At 37.1% G+C, this 20650-nt stretch overlaps 2 protein-coding genes across 3 annotated transcripts in view; both read left to right on the top strand.

The window, feature by feature from the left end:
- Positions 1-65: 65 nt before the first annotated feature.
- On the top strand, positions 66-5823 carry RB195_013016 (uncharacterized protein; the record flags this gene model as incomplete). 2 transcript variants are annotated; one of them, XM_064202644.1, is made up of 11 exons in its annotated part: positions 66-77; positions 2254-2307; positions 2360-2417; positions 2496-2615; positions 2757-2835; positions 3431-3527; positions 3604-3703; positions 4571-4705; positions 4766-4844; positions 5531-5630; positions 5698-5823. In XM_064202644.1, 11 exons carry the CDS (start codon positions 66-68, stop codon positions 5821-5823), a joined length of 960 nt encoding a protein of 319 aa, XP_064058525.1. The 2 variants fall into 2 exon arrangements, with proteins under 2 accessions (XP_064058525.1, XP_064058526.1); XM_064202645.1 differs by lacking the exon at positions 66-77 and adding an exon at positions 2058-2060.
- Positions 5824-10357: 4534 nt separating this feature from the next.
- The window catches only part of RB195_013015 (uncharacterized protein), a gene marked incomplete at both ends in the record, with an annotated part of 31911 nt that continues 21618 nt past the window's right edge, over positions 10358-20650 (top strand). Inside the window, 2 exons of the mRNA XM_064202642.1 lie at positions 10358-10379; positions 13873-13949. Of these exons, the coding sequence (XP_064058523.1) occupies positions 10358-10379; positions 13873-13949 (99 nt within the window). The remainder of the gene's footprint in view (positions 10380-13872; positions 13950-20650) is intronic.

Below are 20650 nucleotides of genomic sequence, written 5' to 3'. Positions count from 1 at the left end.
TGGGGTGGACTTTCTATAATGGGAACAAAAAAGCGAAGACAGTTTTCTGTGACTATTTCAGAAATATGGACAATAAGGTGAGGCCATTTGTGCCCCATAATCCACTTCTGGGTAAAGTTCTCCGATGACAGGCACTTAGTCAGGGAGCTGTACGCCGAATGGGCTTTAGCGTTTCTTTGTTGAATATCTCTCTCGCAGCTCTTTGAACACGCAGTCCAACGACGAAGAGATGCTCCTTGTCAGAACGTGATCCATGTTAGAAGACTAAAGTCGGCATATTTTATTGCTCTGCTTTTGTTTCGTTAAAGAACTAATTTCTCGCCACTCATGCTGAAGGCATCGATGATTCCTCCTTATAATATAATCTTGCTTTTGCAAAATGAAAGGAAGGTTAGATTCGTCTGCTTGCAGAGATCTTTCAAATTTTAGTTGTCCGACGTTGGTTTCGTAGAATAATACTATCTTCAAAGCAAACCGGGTTGTTATGAGAGTTCTATCTTTACATTCGCATCAACTCCGACAACTAACGCCTACTGGCTTGATGTTTTGGACACTAACGCATTGAGTTCATCAAGGGCGTCTTCGCTATAGTGCCCAGCGTTTTCCGTGGGTGCATGAGCACTAGCGATTCGGGGTTTGAACCCTCTTCCTGTGTGGCAATCGTACAAAGCTTGATGACGTTGATCGAATCTTCTCTACCGGGTTGCTATAGTAATTCCTCCCTTCACAGTTTCCTATCACGACGTTGATCAAACCCTATGGTGATGCGTCTACGCTTTCGAATTTATTTGAGAATCGTAATGGGTTCATGACCTCAAACTGCTCTCATTGACCTACGCAGTACACCTTATCCTTTATTTCTTAGCATCGCATCGTTCTTTCCATCCGAACCACCGGACGGCATTTTCGAGACCATTTGTGGGGTGATCTCTGATTCGTGCTTCCTGCAATGCAGCAAACGGTGTAGGAAGACATCGCAGAAGTCTGGACTGAACGGCTTGTTGGAGTTTACTTGACAGTGAACAGCAGTTCGACATTACAAGACGGATGTTTGTTGCCATAGATTACATATCTCCACCAAGCACTTGGTCGATCAGGGTATGGACTGTGGAAGTGTGTTGGACAAGAGCACCACCTATTTAGAATATTTGGACCATAAAGCTCTCACTGTCATATGGCGAAAGTTGTGAAGTAGCGTCCGTCCCAAGCCGTTACGTGAAGGTAACAATCGAACTTGTAAACGCGACGAATCTTTATGTTGCAAAAAGATTGCACAAGAGTTTCCAGAAATTCTTCACATACTAAACTATACTGTATTCCGCACAATAATTGATTTTGAAGAAAACTATCCGTTCTAATCGTTGTTCATTACCATGCATTGAGCCTTGAGGGTGTTCCATGTTTAGCTTCTCTATTTTCTTTTAATGCTCTCGTGTTCTCTTCCCAATGTGCTTCTTTTCATCCTGTAACAACTGCAGATTAAAATAAATGACATTTAGTGCAACTTGGATCAGAGTGCGTTGAATAGTGGACTCTGAGATTTGATCTACAATGTCAACAGCTCTTCGTCAGTTGTTTTGCTAATTGTGTCATAAAAGAACAATAGAAGTTAGCAAACACATTCACATTTGAGTCTTAGAAGTAGTCTTACAGTTATTATAGTCAAAGAAACTTTCTTTTATTTGTCAAATATGAACTGAAAACGTACAAAATTAATAGTGGATTGTTTGTCTGAGGGAAACTTCTCGAACTTTCGAACGATACGAACTGAAGACTTTGTTGCATCATGTTGGGAGAGTTGTACCGAAAGAGATTATTTTAGCTGCGTTCCGTTTTGAAAGAGATGACATCTATCGGAAATTAATCTTTGAAGAAATCACTCCATTCAACTGAGGCACTCGTGACCGATTGCAATGCGAAGTTGCGACTATAGCAAGGCAGTAACACGAAGAATTTAAAGGACGTTGAACATTTCACTGATGGTTGTTTTGCTGACGTAAGAGAACCTGACTTTTGTTTCCGGATACCTCTATCACAAACGATTAAAAACGATTCAAATGGTAAGCTTGAGTGTTTTTCTGCTGGATTAGTAGCATATTTTGTTATCGTGGAAGGGTTGAATCCAGGAGTTTCGTAGAAAAACAGATGCGATTCCAAAAAACATTCTCTCGCACGAACTATTTCACTGGTCTCTTCTATAATTTTGGAATTTGTAATTAGAGTAACTTATGTGTTATAAAAAGATTTTTTTAGGCACGTACAGTAACAACTCGGAAGATGCAAATCCGAATCGGTATTATTTTGGTGGTGAGTGTCTCTGTTGCATTTTTCGACTTCCGCATGAATTTGATGGTTTAAGGCTTTCATCATTGTCTCTTCTTCAGCAGCTGAGGATGCAGCGGTTGCGGCTGTTGCGGGTTTGTTGGAAATTTATTAAAAATGTCCTAAACATAATCAGAAACTTCTCGTTTTGAGAGTAGCGCTGAGAATTTCAGCACCGTCGAGTTGTGCCTGCAAGGTGTGTCCTAAAGGTCAAGTATGTGAAATGGCCTATAGGATCGGTTGCGTCTCTGGACAATCTCCATGCGAACAATTTCCCGTTTGTGTACCTAGTGGTGGGTGGTTTAGCGGTTTTAGACTTGAATTATTCTGTATTCACTATATTACATATTACAATCATTCGAACATATTAGAATCTAGGATTTACTTTGGTTTCTGTACAATTCTCAAAAATTTTCTCAAACAGTTCCTTCCAGACAGATCATGTGCTGCCACAAAGTGCGACAGCGGCCAGAAATGTTTCTTGCGAGAGGTTGTCTGCATCACGGCTCCATGGTACTCAAATAATCTTTTTGAATAACTTAATCTGTAAAGATCGAAGTTTACATCTAAAACTTCCTAAATACTCTTGATTTAAGTCAGCACCATGATTCTGCATGTCGGTTTTTGAAAAACTCTTAATTTAAAGGCTGCCAAATCACGAAATTGACGAGATTTGGGTCTCTGTGGGATAATATGGAGTTTGGGATGTAGATTACGAGTATGAGGATGTTATCTTGAAAAGGCGACGTGGTATACGCCTTAGCTAGCTAGAAGATACGTTAGAACCGCCACATTTGTTCACGGTTCGGTTTCTTCAGCAGCTGATTCATTGCTTTTACTTGAATGGGCTGATGACGGGACCTCATTGGTTTTCGAACGTGCTCGTGGACGCGGGAGAAAGTAAAGAAGCGGTGCGTTCTAAGGTGCCTCGTAAAACTTAATACCGTTTCTAACGCCGTTGTTCAGGGCGATCAGGGGGAAGTAGTGTGGTCTTGTGGTGGTCGAGACAACGAGTATGAGAATGATCAAGGCCTAGTGGTCGCTTATATTCCCAAGCTCGATATTGTCCCAGTCAGCTTCGATACGTCACTGATAAGCTGCCTTTAAGCTATCCTGTACCGTCTTGCGAATATCAGTGCCCAGAAAACGAGGAATGGCGAGAATGTCCAAGTAACTGCGAACCGTCATGCTCGAATCAAAGTCCGGTTGGTATCAAAGCTAAATTTCTTGTTCTCAAGTACCACAGGAGGTGTCTTCGAAATTCGTAACTCCAAAGTTTAGATCTGCAATCTCGCCTGCCTTCTAAAGCCGCAATGTCAGTGCAAATTTGGATTCTACAGAGGTCCCGATGGAAAATGTGTTCCTAGTAACCAGTGCAAAGGTTAGCGAAGTAAAAATTCATTAAGCTAGAGGGATACTGGATGCTTAGAGGGATAATATATTAAGTTTCTGAGATCAAGCAAGATCAATCAAACAATCAATCAGTCATCTGTCAGTCTGAATGTGACAACGCGTTCACTCCAGTTCAGAATCATAAGAAGTTTACTGACGAATGTCTACTCTATACAATAATAGCCAATATGTCATGACAGGGTCTTTATTCATCCTCCGAGACAAGTCCGGCACCCATTCATAGCCCCAAAGGATTAAAAGCCTGGTTGGCTTCAGCCTGGTTTTGAACCATCGATCATCCGTGTGGTCGCAGCCGAACCTCTTACCAACAGCGCTACACTCGCCTCCACTTTTCAATCGTAGAAAAATTTGAACTCAAACGCCCTTCATTTCCACTTAAAATTCACTTGCACTTAATTTTCAAACGCTTCATTAGGGATAAACTGTAAAATTGCAGCGATAGAGGGGGGGAGGGAGTGGGTGGGAAGGACCAGCTGGATTTCACACGCATTTAACACACAAAAATCTGCTTTTTTCTGGAATCGTACAGAATTTGAGAAAACTTTACTCCCTTCAGTATCATTGTATTTCGATATCGGCGAAACGATAGCATAAAACCGGTATAAAAAATGCCAGCTGCACCAGGTTCTAAACTCATGCCTAATAAATATAACGAGATAAAAATCTTGGTAATAACTGTAGAGGACAGTCAGAAGTTCCGACAATCCCTCCAACACGATAGAAATAGCTTGTCGATCTGAGGACGTCATTAAGAGAACTTCGTTGTAGCTTTCTTCCTTAAAATGACTGCGATTATTCGATGGAGAGTCTTCTGCCTTCATAAGTTCCATTTCAGCCGACGCAACATGTGCTACCACTAGTTGCGATGAGTGCAAGAAATACACAGATGATTGTGTTTGCGAAATGGTGAAACCGCAAGGTTGTGTGGATGGAAAACCATGCACGCTTTTTCCTCGATGCATTCCACGAAGTTTGTTAAGCTTCAAGGGTTACTTCCGACTTTGTCATTCAAAATTCTAGTTTATTTCAGAGCAGTCATGCTCAGCATCACCTTGTCCTCCTGGTCAGAGATGTGAATTGCGTGAAGTCGTTTGTGTAAAGGCACCATGGTTGGTGATTTGGCGACAACTTCACATTTACAGCGAATTCAACTACTTTTGACATTAGGGTTTTTCAAACCAAGAACGTCCCTCTCAAAAAAAGTAGGAAAACCAGGCTGTGAAGGATTCTCTTTTCAATTTTGACCATTTTTTCACCACCGAAGTGCTTTTTTTTATTACTAAGTTGAGTCTTGCATATCACATTAAAGGCATCACCCCAAGAATCTGAGGTGGAACGGATTTCAGTTGGAGTATTCGTATATGGGATTATATGGGATAAATTATGGAGAGAAGGGTGATTTCGTCCATTTCTTCCTAATTGCCGTAAAAACGGCACGGAAGATACGGCTTCAAGCGTTCCGGAGTGCTGCTTTCTACAACGAGTTCGATTGGAGCGCGCCAGCCTTGTGCACGCGCCGCGCCGCATCTTTCGGGCCGTTTTTTACGGCAATTAGGAAGAAAAGGACGGAATCACCCTGCTCTCCATGATCTACGATCCCGTATAGGCATAACCTACCTAAAATCCGTACTACCTCAGATTCGTGGGGTGATGCCTTTAATCACCCTTCCTAGTCCCTTTCCACTTGCATCTTTGACGATTTTCGATTTCGCCGGAGTACGCAAAAATCGTAAAAGACTGCAGTCTTTTTGCTGCGCCATTTTCCATTCTCCTTTCTAATCCGAAGATGTTACAGCTGGCCTGTAAGAGAATGTAATCCATTCAATTGTCCACCGAATGAGGAATGGAGGGATTGTGCAGCATTCTGTGAGCCCAGCTGTACGTCTCCAGCACCTGTACGGTTTCAATTGAAAATTTCTTCCTTCACCTCGATATTGAATAAGTTTTTTTTTTCCTTTACAGTTATGTCCAGATGTTTGTAAGCCAGGACGATGTCAATGTAAGAATACCTTCTATCGCCGTAATAACATGTGCGTACCCTACGTACCCGGATGTAATGGTGTCACCATACCTGGACCTGGCGGATAAGGATAAACTGCTACTGTTGGGTGCATCAGCTAGCTGTACAGCACGGCACATATTCTTTAGCACTCAAACATTCGTCTATAATAAAACTAATAATGCAATAATTGTGTATAAAATAAATATTTGTACGCGAAATTTGACAATTCGAGTGTATAGTGTTTCAAACATTTGAAGCATAATGGCTTATGATGTTTGCTTCCTTATGTCCCCTCGTCATATCGTATTGAAAGGAGGCGGTCCGCTTTTGTCGTTTTTATGTTCTACTATGTGACAACGGGACTCTGTTTCATAGCTCCGTTTTGAACAGAAAATTTTACTGGGTACCCATTACGCTAAGCAATATGGTTTAAGAAATTTGTGCGTTCTTTTGCGTCAGATGAAACCTAAACATATTCTCAATGGCTGACATTTTACTTTCCCAAGATTTCCCAAGATGGTTTCTGAACTACGACATTCTCACGTGTCATTTTTCGATACCAATTTCTTGTTCTATTTCCTTTGGATAAAAATGATCATCTTCATTTGTTACTACTAGCGACGCAAGTTTAACAACCGCACACAGCTGCTCTGGAAAAACCTGGTGTGGAAATTTCTCCGAATAAGTGAAACACTCATGACCGAGTGCAAATTTGCGACCATAGCGATGCAGTAACACAAGGAATTTGAAACGCGTTGGACATCATACTGCTGGTTGTTCTACAGTCAAAACAAAACCTTCGTTTTGTTCCCAGAGACCTTTTTCACATAGAGAAGCAGATAAAAATAGTGATTCTCACTGTTTCTCTACCATCATATTCTCTTATAGAACCATATAGTTGCTGAATCCTGAAGCTCCGGAGGAGAAGATGAGGAGTAAGTAAAATTCTTTCACGCATACTATTTTATGGGTCTCTTTCAAAAATTCCAGGCATATGCAATGTCGTCACTCAGAACATGCAGATCCGATTCGGTGTTATTCTCGTCTCTAATGTTTCTGTTGCATTTTTCTTCCCCCACATCAATTCGATTGTCTGAGGCATTCATCACCGTTTCTGACACGGGTAGGCGAAATAAAAGCGGTTGCGGCGGTAGCGGTTTGGTTGGAATTTTTTTTCGAATATGTCTTGAAAAGAATGAAGAACCGCTCTTTTCGAAAAGTTCCACTGGGATTTTCGCGTCAAATATATGATCTCCCTGACACGTTCAATGCTTTCCCAAATCTTAATCCCTTAGGATTACTACGTTTCAATGTGTCGGTAGATCGATGGTATGAAATCGGCATGACAAATGCCAGCTATCCACTTTTTAACCACATGAGTGATTACTGTAATGGGACAGAAGTTTTCTGTCTCTTAACATTCTTCTATAGGTCTTATTAGGGGAAATAGTAGAGTTTTTTTTTTTGTGTTGTTGGGCCCTCCTCTCTCCCCCAAAAGAGAAAACACCACAAAACTAATTAAAAAAAAAAAACAAAACCTTCCCAAAAAAAAAAAAAAAAAAAAAAAAAATAAACAAAACAAAAAAAAAGAAAAAAAAAAAAAAAAAAAAAAAAAAAAAAAAAAAAAAAAAAAAAAAAAAAAAAAAAAAAAAAAAAATTTAATAAAGAAAAAAAAAAAAAAAAAAACCAAAAAAAAAAAAATTTAAAAAAAAAAAAAAAACCAACCCAAAAAAAAAAATTTTATTCCCCCCCCCACCAACAAAACAATTTTATTAACAAAAACCCCACAAAATTTTACAAAAATCCCCCCCCCCCCCCCCCCCCCCCCCACAAAAAAAAAATTTTAAAATAAAATATATATTTTATAAAACAAAACCACCCCCCCCCCACAAAAAAAAAAAAAAAAAACAAAAAAATAAAAAAAAATGAAAAAAATAAAAAAAAAAAAAAACAACCAAAAAAAAAAAAAAAACAAAAAAAAAAATTAAATTTTTTTATTTTAAAAAAAAAAAAAAAAAAAAAAAAAAAAAAAAAAAAAAAAAAAAAACTTTTTATAAAATTTTAGTCTTAACCGTTACACAAATCACACTCAACCATCTTCTTCATCCTTATTCACCTGGATCTGTGATACGATTCCCGATTTCACAATAGTCCACACAAACTTCCCGTGAAAATTATGACTAAATTATAATAAAAATCATTGAAATTAAAATTTATTAAATTACCATTAAATTATCCCTTTTTGCTGCGCTAGTAGCCCTTCCTCGACATAATTTAAAAATATTGTATTTGACGTATGAAAGATTGCTAGGTGGAGGGTTGTTCAGGCCAGGAAGACTACCACCACTATGCTACATCAACTAAAACACAGTCCATAGGTCTTAGTACTTAAATATTTGTCTATAACACAAAAAATCAATATTTGCTGCTAGAATAAATATTTACTAAGCATTACATGGTTTTGCGGTCTATTCACGGGAAAATCTCACAATCTAATCGTCTCATCACTCGGAGACTCAGCTAGTTCAACTCGTTCACGTTTTGTCCTTGGAGCGCCCTTTCTGTCGACGTAATATTTCTACTCTCCTTGTCACGTGTTACAAAAACAACCAGTGTTCTTATTTATCCATGTATTGATTATTAAAAAAAACATTGGACTGATCAGGGGACCTTTCCTTTTTTTGGTTTCTCTTCTTTTCCTTTTGTTTATGCGAGCAAGACTTATTTTATTAATAGTTTATTCTTTTGGGACTTCTTCTGCAAAAAAATGGCAATAAATCGTCGCTGTGATTGTGCTCTCATCGAAAAAAAATGAAAAATGATTGGTTGATTGATTGATTGCAAAATGACGTCTTTAGACTTTTATTTAAAAAGATCTTTTGCAAGTTATTAAAAATTCAAGAAAAAATTGAGAGGTATGACGAAGAATTTGTTGGCCAATGAATGTTTTATGTATAACATAGTCATACTTCTTCGACCTGTTGTAGTAAGCAAAAAGCCCATTACCAACCTATTCTGAACCGCTAGTAAATGGCAATATATTGTCTTGAATCAGGCTACATAGCCGCCATATACGTTGTGATTGTATTCTCATCGAATCCGAACTACCGCTGTTAGACGTCGTTTTTATTTTCTTTCCACGATCTTTTGCATGTTATTCAAAAATCCGCTTTAGAGAAACACACATTCTCAGAAATCGTTAGATAGCAAATCGATCGATAGAGCGTTGTGAATATTAGCAGAAAAATCCAAATTTGAACTTCAACATAGACAAATCATCTATTTTTTAATTTTGAAAAAAAATCTTTTCTTGAAATCGATAATGGCCGCCTGTCACGTCGTACCTATTTTAATTCATCCCAGCAGCGCTAATTTAAGATTATGTTCTGAGAAATTTCCATTTTCCCAGTAGCGTCGGTCATTTCATTTATGACGATGAATTTATTACCTTTCAAGGCAATCTTTAATTAATAAAAATAAAAATAAAAAGAGATAAAAATGAAGATGTTAGTGGCGGGCCATCTGGTGCACACCTTCGTTTAGATATCAGTTCGAATAAGCAGTGGGTGGATCATTTTTACCTTCGCACACCTATAATATTTGAAATCCCTCTGGAGTAGTAAAGATTAACATTAATTTTACAAATTCTATTGCATACGCAAAAATAACACACTGATATAACATTTTGTAGGCTAACACTCGTCCCAAAACCTCAAAGATTACTAATTGAAGTAGAACGCGTTAGTGCATCCTAAGTGGATTGTTGCGTCAGTGAATTTATCCTTTTCATAATACTCTGCATTAATTTCTATTGAAGGTAAGATTTTTCTGCAGCTCTTATTCTTCGAAAAACGGATGAGGATTAGGAGATGAACACAGATTTTTCTTTTTGCTTCAAATTAGAATGACGTGAGATTTTTTGACCACTAATCCCAAATCCCAAAGAATTCAAATGCTTTGGATTAGAAAACCTATAAGACGAGTAAATGTGCTGGATGGCCTGGCACTAAAGAGCGTAGATTTCTGCTTAGTTTGCAGACCGACTCGCCGAATTTGCAGAGGATTGTTTTTTTTTTCCAGAAAATATTTATTCAATCCGCAGGCTGCTCTTTTGTATTTGTAAGTAAATATACGGAGTTTTGGAGGGTTCCCAACTTCCTTCTCGACGAAAACCCATAAGATATATTATAATATTTAATGCCGTTACTGTATTTGATTAATCGCCGTTATATTTACATAATTTGATTAAAGGCATCACCCCACGAATCTGGAGTGGTACGGATTTCCGGTGGAGTATTCGTATACGGGATGGGAGACTATGGGGAGGAGGGTGATTCCGTCCAGTTCTTCCTAATTGCCGGCTTCATTCGTTTTGGCGCACAATTTTGTACAAGAGGTTCGATTGGAGCGTGCCAGTCTTGTGCGGCGCCGCATCTTCAGGGTCATTTTTTACGGCAATTAGCAAGAAATGGATGGAATCACCCCTCTCTCCGTAGTCTCCCATCCCGTATACGAATACTCCACCTGAAATCTGCACCAGCTCAGATTCGTGGGGTGATGCCTTTAATATTTGTAAAGCCTCTCAGGTACACAGTTTTCGTGTCCAATGTTAGAATTTCTATGCTTGCGCTGGGCAAAGGAGGTGAGAAAACTCAAAGCAAATCACCAAAAACAAAGCAGCCATGCAGAAAGGAGAGAAACCAAAGTTTTGCTTTTCGTGAATACATTAGTGGCTGAAACTAATGTTTCCAGAAGGTAACAATGGAACGACAGAATTGACAGCGACAAAAGTGAAAAAAAGAAGACGCTAAAAAAAAACTAAAAGCTGGAATGAAGCGGAAGAGAGGTGGAATTTTAGAGGAAAATTCGTTTGAAAAAAAAGAAAAAAAAAGTTGCAGCGCCGCAACTGAACAAAGAAATTTGTGTGTGTTTTTATCTGTATGGATATTCAAGAGAGCAGCACGTAGGGAAAAAAAAGAACAGAAAGGAGGATTATTTTGTCCCCCATTTGATTTTTGTGCATAGATTTTGTATTTTGTATTTTGTATTTTTTTTTCGTAAGGTGATTCGTACATTGTGTTCTGATGAGGTCGTATGACATATAGTCGATGTACTTTAGGTATTTTTTTTAAATTTTAATTTTTTTTAATTAATTAAATTAATTAATTTTAAAGTTACAATTAAGTAATTTTAATTTTAATTTTAATTTTAATTTTTCATTATGAGGTATCAGACGTCAAACCCAATATGAACTACGTGGGGAGCTTCTTTTGAGAAAAAATAGCTTGGAAAATTAATGAAGAATTTTTTGAAAGGAAACAAATTTCCTTTTTCTTTCTGTGCTGCGTGCAAAGGAAATATTTGCACGGATAAGGTGTTCAGTGATCATTTCGACTTCATTCATTGTGTACTTTGATGGTACGAAATACGAAAGAAATCCGATAATTGTTTAGTTTTTCCTTAATTGCTCATGGTAATTTGGGACGTGAGAAATGAAAGAAGAAATTATTCAGCGTACAACACGATCATTATTTCCTAGTTCTATTTTTTTTTTCGAAGGAAAAATTCATTTCAATCAAGCTCTGCTCTCATAGTTGATTAGTTTAACTTCAATTCGATTTTATTTCCTCTACGCTTTTCCTATTTCCGGGTTATCGTTCCTTTTAGGGGGATTCTGACGAAAATCGCCGTCATTCCTATCAGATCGAACTTTTTTCCCAAAAATGAAGTTGTTATTCTTTCATTTTCTCTTCCATTCAGTCACTTTAACTTAACAGGGTTGGGTGCAGTGTAAGACATTTGTGGAAGCTGTAGCCTTTTCCAGAATTCCTCCTTTTTCTAGATTTTTTAGCACTTTCAGAACAGTTTAAAATTTCCAAAAAAAATTATTTATTTGCTCTCCTTTGTTATTTTTATTCTATTTATTTTTATTTTATTTTATTTTTATTTTTATTTCCATAAAAACTCCAAATTGAAAATTTCTACGACTTTCCGAAAAGTTTAAAATCTCCAAAAAGCTGTTGAAATCTCGATAGATTATTTCCTTTCTTTTTTCACGTTTATTCTTCTATAATTTACAACCGTAGTCGTAAAATTCAAAATTAAATCAGCAATTTAATCGTTTTTAGTAAAACACAAATTATATACTTATATACGTACGAAGATCGTGGAGAAAACTCTGGAAAGAACACATTTTATTGCGTCCTCAGTTTTGTCGCCTGATTCTTCGATTCATCTCAAGTATTCAGCAATAAAGAACTGCCTAATAGACTTCTCATCTTCTACGTATTCATCTTTTTTTTTCCAGAAACACTCCTTTTCCTTTTAAATTTATTCGATTCCACCAAATTATCGGTCCCGTTCATTTGAAGATTTGACTGTTTAAAGCTGAAAAATGTAAAAGAAAGGAAAAACATATGTGGTACAGAGTTTTATCGTCGAACAATTCCATAAATTATGGTCTATAGAGGTCAAAAGTAGATCGTTGCCGATTGATCGATGTGGGCTGATCCGATCAATGTTGACAGACGCGACTGCTTCCGTCCCGGTTACTTTTTTTTAAAGGATATATTTTCTTCTTTTATCCTATATTTTCTTCTTTTATCCATTTTTCTATATTTCATCTGATTCTTTTCTCACATTTTCAGATGGCGCTTATCATTGAATGAAAATTTTTTCATTTTTTCAGTCAGTTCATATTTCCTTATTTATTATTTTATTATTTCATTCTATTTCCCATCATCTCACTATTCTATTCATATTTTTTCGTGTTTAATTTTCTAAAAGCTATTCAGAAATAGCTAATAACAATTTCTTCCTAACGGATCTTTTCCTCACTGCGAAATTTACAGCTGCGGCTATAATAGTTTCGTTTGAGGGAGGGGAGGGAGTGAAATATCCACCAGCTACGCTCCAAATTCTATTAGTGACGGTGGATTGTTCATTTTTGGGGACTTTAAGGACTGCATACATATATATGTACTTCCGACGGGTGACGTCCCCGTCACCAAAATGTGTCAAAATTGAGCCAAACGTTGTTGAGAGCGTTTTCCATTTGCCGCACCTTTTAGGATTTTTCACAATAGCGTTCGAAGTGGTTTTGAGAGAAGTTTTGAGGAAGTTTTAAGCGTGAGAGTTTGTCGGCGACGACGACGGCGGCGACGACGTTTCTCCGAATCAAACTTCTGTTCCTAGGTGGTTCTTTTTTTTTCGTGTTTCATTCAAGATTTTCTATCCTCGTGCTTTCACATTATCATTTCCCGAATTTTTCATAGAATTATTTCAAACGATGTAGGGGAGCGGAGTAAGTGGACAAGAAGAGTAAGGATATGAGGATATGATGATCATCGTCTAGTCTAGTAGTCTAGTGATCGTCAGCTTATCCATATATATACCTCTTCTCTCATCCGTGGATGGACATCATCATGACTAGTGCTCGACGAGGAATGTTATGCGGACCTGCCCCTGAGGCATGGGCGGAGCGAACGCAATCATCATCTCTCTCTCTCTCTTTATGCGGCTGCTGCTGCTGATGCTGCTGCTACTATCCTTCTGACCACACGTCGCCACTCGCCATACGTGGAAATTCTCCAGAAATCTGATTTTTTTTTCTAAACCATCATCATTGTGATTTTCTTGATTTTCCTGACTTTAACAATTTCTCTTCTTTTTATTCACCACCTTTTTTTTTACCTCTTTGTGGGTTTTTTCATCTCTAGGTGATTTCTTGATTACAAATCCTAAACTGCTTCCGTGTATACATAAAATTTTCCCCGGCTACCCTTTATTTTCAGGTTAGTCATGATTGACTGCGTAGATGTGAACCATATTCTACAGATTTACGGCGATTGGACATCATTACTTGAAGTTCGAGTGTGTTTTATGTGGTATTTTTCGTTCTAAATAACGAAACCGGAAAGTACATATATCCTAAGGGGGAAAAACACCTGAAGAGGGTCCCGAGAGGAAAGTACGAAATTCCACGAGTTCTGCCAAATCTTAATATTCGTGTATGTTTGTGGAAAAAAAAGTGGTAACCATTGAGACAAGGCAGAAAACAAGTTTATGGATCTCAATATCTTCCTGCTGCTTCTATGCTTCTAGTCAACAACAGAAGATTCAACAATTTGTTTAAGGGTGTGATGATGATGATGATGATGATGATGATGAGGAGGAGGAGAAGAAGAAGGAGAAAGAGAAAGAGGAGGAGGAGGTGGAGGGAGAAAACAAGAGATCCTTATAAGCTACATAGATCTTTTCATATCCATTCATATTTTTTCTTTTTTTCCGGAAGAAGTCGTGAAATTTTCTTACGCTAGTCCTTCTGCGTAGTGAGAACTATACGATTAGCTGGTATTATTGAAATATTTCATGAAAATTCGTACTATTCGAAAGAAACTAATAAATTTTCGATGGGCTATACGTTGGTGCGTATTCCTATTTACTTCAGAAATATGAATGGACAATAATGGCGCAATATTGCGGATATATTTTTTTTGCTCTTTAGTAGTGTTAGTACTCATAGACTCATCTAATTGCATACTTTACAATGATTCGTTGCCTCGATAAGATCTTCGTGGAATTCCGCGCGTTAGACACAGCGCAGCCTTTCCAGGAAATGATGGTTCTGAGAGGATCTCACGCTGATTAGCCGACTGTAATAGAAAACAATCATTCGAGACCACTTCCTTCACTGTTACTGTGTAAGGATGGTAACAGAGAAATCAAATGAGGATGACGATCGAAGGATCGATCAATATTATCAAATTAATCGAAATGCGATCGATGCGAATTCCTAAAAGATAGATGAAATTTGTTTTTTTTTTTCGTAGAGGAAATAATTTAATTTAACGGCACTTTTTTGGTGCACAGCTGAGAGAAATTCGTTTACGATCGCAATCAGATTCTATCCACGTGTGGGGAACTTTCATTTCGCCTAAATTCTCCTCCGACAATATTTCATTGTTGCAATTTTTCTACAGAAAAACTGGGGACTTCTGCAAAAAAAAATCCTGTTCTCTTATGTTTGTTTTGAAAATTTCGTGAACACCTTACAATTTGCACATAAAACCTGATCCGAGTCCTGTAGTTTTTTTTTTTTAATTTCTAATTTTACAGTATCTACGTTGAAGGAGACGTTTTAAAAGAAAATTGTCGAAGTCGAAATAATATGACTTTGAGAATGAGTAAAAACATTGTTCGATTCTCCTCCATCCATTTGAATTCTCCGAAACGGATCTCACAGGTGAACACAAAGTCATTTTTTGTTTTATTTTCGTGTCAAACTTGAAAAGAAATCCAAAATTATATCCGAATGGTATCTTGAACTTGTCCATCGCATGACCGCACAAGCAATTGATCTTCGTGCTTACATTTGCTAAGAAGTGATCCGTTCGTTGGATCCGTCCGTTCTTGAACACCTTTCCGCTTTCTACATTTTTCCAGCACATAAAAATTCCAGGATAAAAGCAAACATCCTCTTTTGTGCTGAATTTTTATTCTGCTCTTCTGTACTATTATTACGTTCCGTATTACCTTTTCATCCCTGAACTGTATTTTTTTTAAAAAATTCTGAACTAATACAACTTAATTTTAATTTAGTCATCGGGTAAGACTAAAGGATCTCGTGTGAGGATATCGTTTGAGGATTTCTGAATTTCCAACACTTTCTGTGGCAGGAAAATGATCTGGATAACCCATCACACAATGATCTACGAAAGACCAATCTTTCTGTTTATAACTTTTGCAAACTCCTAATGAGCTGTGCTGTTTCTTGTTTCTGTTTTCTGTTTAATGGCACTCGTAAGGGTGTTTTCAATAAACAATAAACAATAAAAAATATAAGGGAAAAATTAATGTTTAAAACGTAGACAAGGCAATTGTAGTAATAGTTATGAAGTGAACTTTACAAAAGACTAAGTAAAAATTATAGGTTAGGTTAGTTATGAAGGTTGGACTATAGGTTATGTTATAAGATAAGCTTAAATTATAGTCTGGATTATTTATGAAAGTTTTTTTTTTGACGTAATTGACCCGCTAGTATTTATGTATTTGTACTTATGTATGTGATCGATTAGCGGCATTTATTCACTTATTTAATTACTTATTCGCGTCCTTTCCATCCATCCATCCATTATTTCTTGCGGATACAAATAAACGAAGAAATTCAAGAAATTCAACACTTCAAGAGTAGTTTTGAAAGCACTTGATTACATAAAAAAAGAAAGTTAGTTTCTGTTTCACAAAACATCACCGAAACCCATTAACGAAGAAAGTTTTGTTTTGTTTGTTTTTTTTTTCTCGTTTTGCCGCTGGCTGGCTCTAGCCGAGATCGAGACTCGCTTTTAGCCGTCCTCTCCTCTTTCCCCATTGTCCTTGATTCTTAGTGAAATCCGTACATATAACATTTGTTTACTTACTCGATTAACAAAGAAACTACATAGCAAGAGGAGAAGGAGGAGGAGGGGATTTGAGATATTTTGCAAGTGAGGGAAACAATGAGAAAAATATTGAATTACTAGAGATTTTTCTTTTCGGTTTTTTCTTCTCCATCATGGAATGGACGAATTTTAATGACTCTTCTGTCTTTCGTCTATATAATTTAACTTACTATTGATTAATTAATTAATTTATTATTTTTATTATTTATTGCTTATTTAATTTATTTATTATATAGTTTATATAATATAATTTTATTTGTTTTTCTTCGCTGAGAATTAAAAGAGACTTTTTTTGTAGTTCCCTGAAATGGATAAAAATTGGTGAGTCTTTTGTTTTTCCATTCATTTCACGGATATCTGGTGATTTTTTCTGGTGATAATATGAAAAAACTGAGCAATTCTAATTAGTACACGTTTTTTCTCCACAGAATAATAGTATGTCACCACCTTTTTTTTTTGGAAAAATTCACGAAAGGATTATTGCTATTATTATTAAAATATTATTGTTATTATTAGGATTATGTAGCTGTTTTGCTTATTATTTATTACTTTTATTATACTGTTTTTATTGCTAAATTATTCGGTTGTTAAAATATTGTCGTTGTCCCATGAGTTTTTTCCTGTTTATCTGGTATTGTTTTACTCAAACAACAAAAGTATTACAAATAAATAAATAAATAGATACAAAATTATAGTAAATTACAAAAATTACAATAAATTACAATTACAAAATTATGTAAACATTAAATGATGCAAATAAAATTATTTTTTTTTAAATAGAATAATCGAAACATTTACATGAATAAAATAACAACAACTAACAACACGAACTCACAATAGCATTTGAAAATTTATTCAACAAAATATTAACAAGTACGTCAGCAGATATGTCAGTTATCGTCATACATCAATATCTAAATCGGTATTGATTTTTTCGGTGCAGGAGTCAATTTGCTGTGAATTAAAGGTATCATCCCACGAATCTGAAGTGGTACGGATTTCAGGTGGAATATTCGTATATGGGATCGTAGAATATGGAGGGAAGGATGATCTCGTCCACTTATTCCTAATTGCCGTAAAAAATGGCTCGGAAGATACGGTTTCTAGCTTTCCGGCGCACGATATTCTACGAAGAGTTCGATTGGAGCGCGCCAGCCTTGTGCACGGGCCGCATCCTCAGGGCCGTTTTTTTACGGCAATTAGGAAGAAATGGACGGAATCACCCATCTCTCCATAATCTACGATCGCTTGTAAGAATACTCCACCTGAAATTCGTACCACCTCAGATTCGTGGGGTGATGGCTTTAAGCGGTGACGTCCGTGGTAAGGAACTTATCGGACAACCTACATACTACATAAAGTTATTGCAATATGCTTCGTAGGAAAAAGTTAGAAATTACGTGATTGGCTGATTGGCTTAAACATAATTTCCTAGTTTTTAACTGTTGACCTCTTTCTAATTTTATAGACATTACTGTGCTGAAAAATATCGTGACGACATTAGACAAATAACGTTTTCCCTCTTGTACGTAAGTTGCTATACGGCGATAATTCTTACGTCATCGAGAAGAAAAGGAGAAATTTGCGCATGACGTAAGAAAAAAAAATCTACTCACTCCGACCTTGTATACATCTTACAGTATCCAAGAGATACGGAAATTCATTTGAAGTTTTGAAAAATATCACTTTATCCGCCGCATCCAACGTAAATTTTGAATGAATTTTGAATGAAGCTACGAATTTTAGCCAAAAAATAATGACTAATATGTAGTTCAGGATCGTGCGATAAATTTCAAACACTTGAGAATAGCTAATTTTCCCAGTTTTTTTCCTCGGAAATTCCCTTCTGGAATCTTTTACGACCCACTTGATGGAGATAGGGTAGTCAACTAGTGTTTTAGCAAAACCAGCTATATAACATTTCGTGGTTTCTGGAAATATATCTGTGGCTGTGTAAACTGCGAAAATCCAGAAAATTTCCCCGTGAAATAACGCTGCAGGTGTTTATTCGTGGATTAACCGCACTTTTTTCCCCTCGGATTCAACATTACAATGAGAACGAGAGTTTATTCGGAAGCGAAATTAAACCAATTTCCAAGAATTTCAGAACAAAACCAGATTGATCGAATGCCTCCTCTTAAACAAAGCAACTGTTTATAATTTTTTGAAAAGTGAGAACTTATGAAATTTTCAAGATCCCAAAAATTTTCCCTTTTTGTTTTTTTTGGCGACGTTTTCTTGAAATAAAAGCTATGTCGAGGTTTTAGCACCTCCAAGCTTTAGCCTGCTCTGGTTCAGAAAGTTTCTGGAAAGGCGGCTTTTCCGTTGGAACATAAAATGCTTTGCTTGCTCATTTGCTTTTTTTTTACTTAGAAAATATTCTAGAATACGAATTTAAATATTATAGAAATGAAATGAAATATAATATGAATTCTGAATACAGAAATCAGAGCAAAAAAAAGGAAATTAAAGGATTTTTTAGAGGTCCACTTACTTCCTTTATATTTTTCCTTGTAAATAAAATAAAAAAAATTTTAAAGTAGTGTTTATTCTTACTTATTATTTGAAGTCATATTCTTCGATGCTAGAACGTCTAACGAATAGATATTGTACATCCAAAATTTTACAATTTTCACTTTTTCCTGCAAATAACGGTCAAGAGGTTTAGTTTACTGAGTTTACTTCCCAGTTACCTCACCCGGTAAAAAACAAATCTTGTTCTCTTTCCTGTTTTTCTTCTCTTTCTCCCACTACTCCTACTCCTGGCTAATTTTTGGATCCAATAAACCGAGAATGGTGGACACACCTGCGTACGTATAGATTTCTTTTTGCTGTTTTTTTTTTGTTTGGATATTATTCGTTAGCTGCTCTTCGTAATTGCTATCCATCCGTTTTGTCGGTGTATGTGTGTATGTGTGTGTTTGGATGTGGGCAGATCAGAAATCTATGCGCCTTCAAATTCCCCATTCGTGCCCAGCCAACGAACAATACAAGAACCTCTTCGGATCGGATTGTTTTTCCGAGCAATTCGCCTGAATGACCTCTTATGCATGTCGACGGGGGGTTCCCGTAAACGTTCACAAATCTCGACTTCATCTATGAGATGACTGCCTGTGAGGATAATCGGTTTAGGTTATGAAGTTGATTTCTAACTGCTATCCATAGTGTAGCGGTTAGAGGTTCCGCCACCTGCACGATCGATCGGAGGTTCGAATCCGCCCTAGTGCTCACCAAGCGTTTCATTCCTCCGGGGTCGATAAATTGGTACCAGACGTGTCTGGGAGGATAAAAACACTGACTTGACACATCGGCTAGCCACCGCAAGTCATTGTATAGGCCCGTTACACCTTCGTAAACCTCAAAGATTTTGAATTGAAATGAACGTATCCGAAGCGTGGGGGCGCATCCCAAGCGGACTGATTAACGCCAGAACTTTATCCTTATCCTTATCCGGTAAGCAGTTAGGAATCAACTTCACAACCAGCTCCAACTTATGGGCGCACGTTAGTAGCTCCTTGTCCTCCGCGTATCTCCCGCGCCGCCGCGCCGATCCTCAATTCCTCTTCTCGTATCCTAAACGCATTTTCAATCCCTTGAGGACGTTAAGCGTAGACGGATATACGTGTGTGCGCCCGTATGTGCCACCAACCACTTCACATCCACAGATCATTGGATTCATAATGCACCCATCTATTTTCGGACACAACTCACGCGACATTTGATGGAAAAAACGGGCTGCGGATTGAGTAGGCTGCGTTTTTTTCTACTCGTCTCTCTCTCCTCCTCTCTCTCGCTTGCTTACCATGTGACTTCGAACGTCATCAACGTTTTCTTTTTCGAGAAAAATGCAACAATAAAGAGTGTATTTAGCTTTTTCCCCTGATTTACATCATCCACCAGAAGGCGAAGGCGGAAATGGATTTGTTGGTGGATTTTTTTCGTACATCGTGAAAACTCCACCGAAAAAAAGTGTTCTTCTTTCTACTTGAATTTCTGGATGAAAAGAATGTTAGAAAGCTTAGAAAGCTCAAATAACGATGACGAGAACAGAAAAATTGCGCAACTTTGCATGGGTTTCCGATTGAACCTAGAGAAAAACTCGTTGAATAATAGGTCCATAGAAGGAAATAACGACATCCAAGACAAAGGGGCATTGCAATTATTTTAAATGAGACGAATCCGTGAAAAGAGCGTATATGTATGTATTTGCAGTGGGTTTTTCTTTTTCAAGGGAAAAGAGATCAAAAATGTGAGATTCCTTTGAGAAATCCTCATTTAAAGCGAATATTTTCAAGATGAAATGCCGATTTCGGACGAGTAATGGTTTCGAAGATTCGAATATTTGTTTGAAAGATTGTTAGAAAAAGAGAAAAAAAACTTGTTGAATAATAGATCCGTAGAGGAAAATGAAGATAACCTACAAAGAAAATTAGTTGTACGTAGCTAATTGTTTATGTTCTTAGTCAGTGCGCCA

This window comes from Necator americanus, chromosome V, assembly GCF_031761385.1.
Source record: "Necator americanus strain Aroian chromosome V, whole genome shotgun sequence".
NCBI lineage: Eukaryota > Metazoa > Nematoda > Chromadorea > Rhabditida > Ancylostomatidae > Necator > Necator americanus.
Note: the sequence above shows the minus strand (reverse complement) of the source record. Positions and strands in the feature narration are given on the sequence as shown.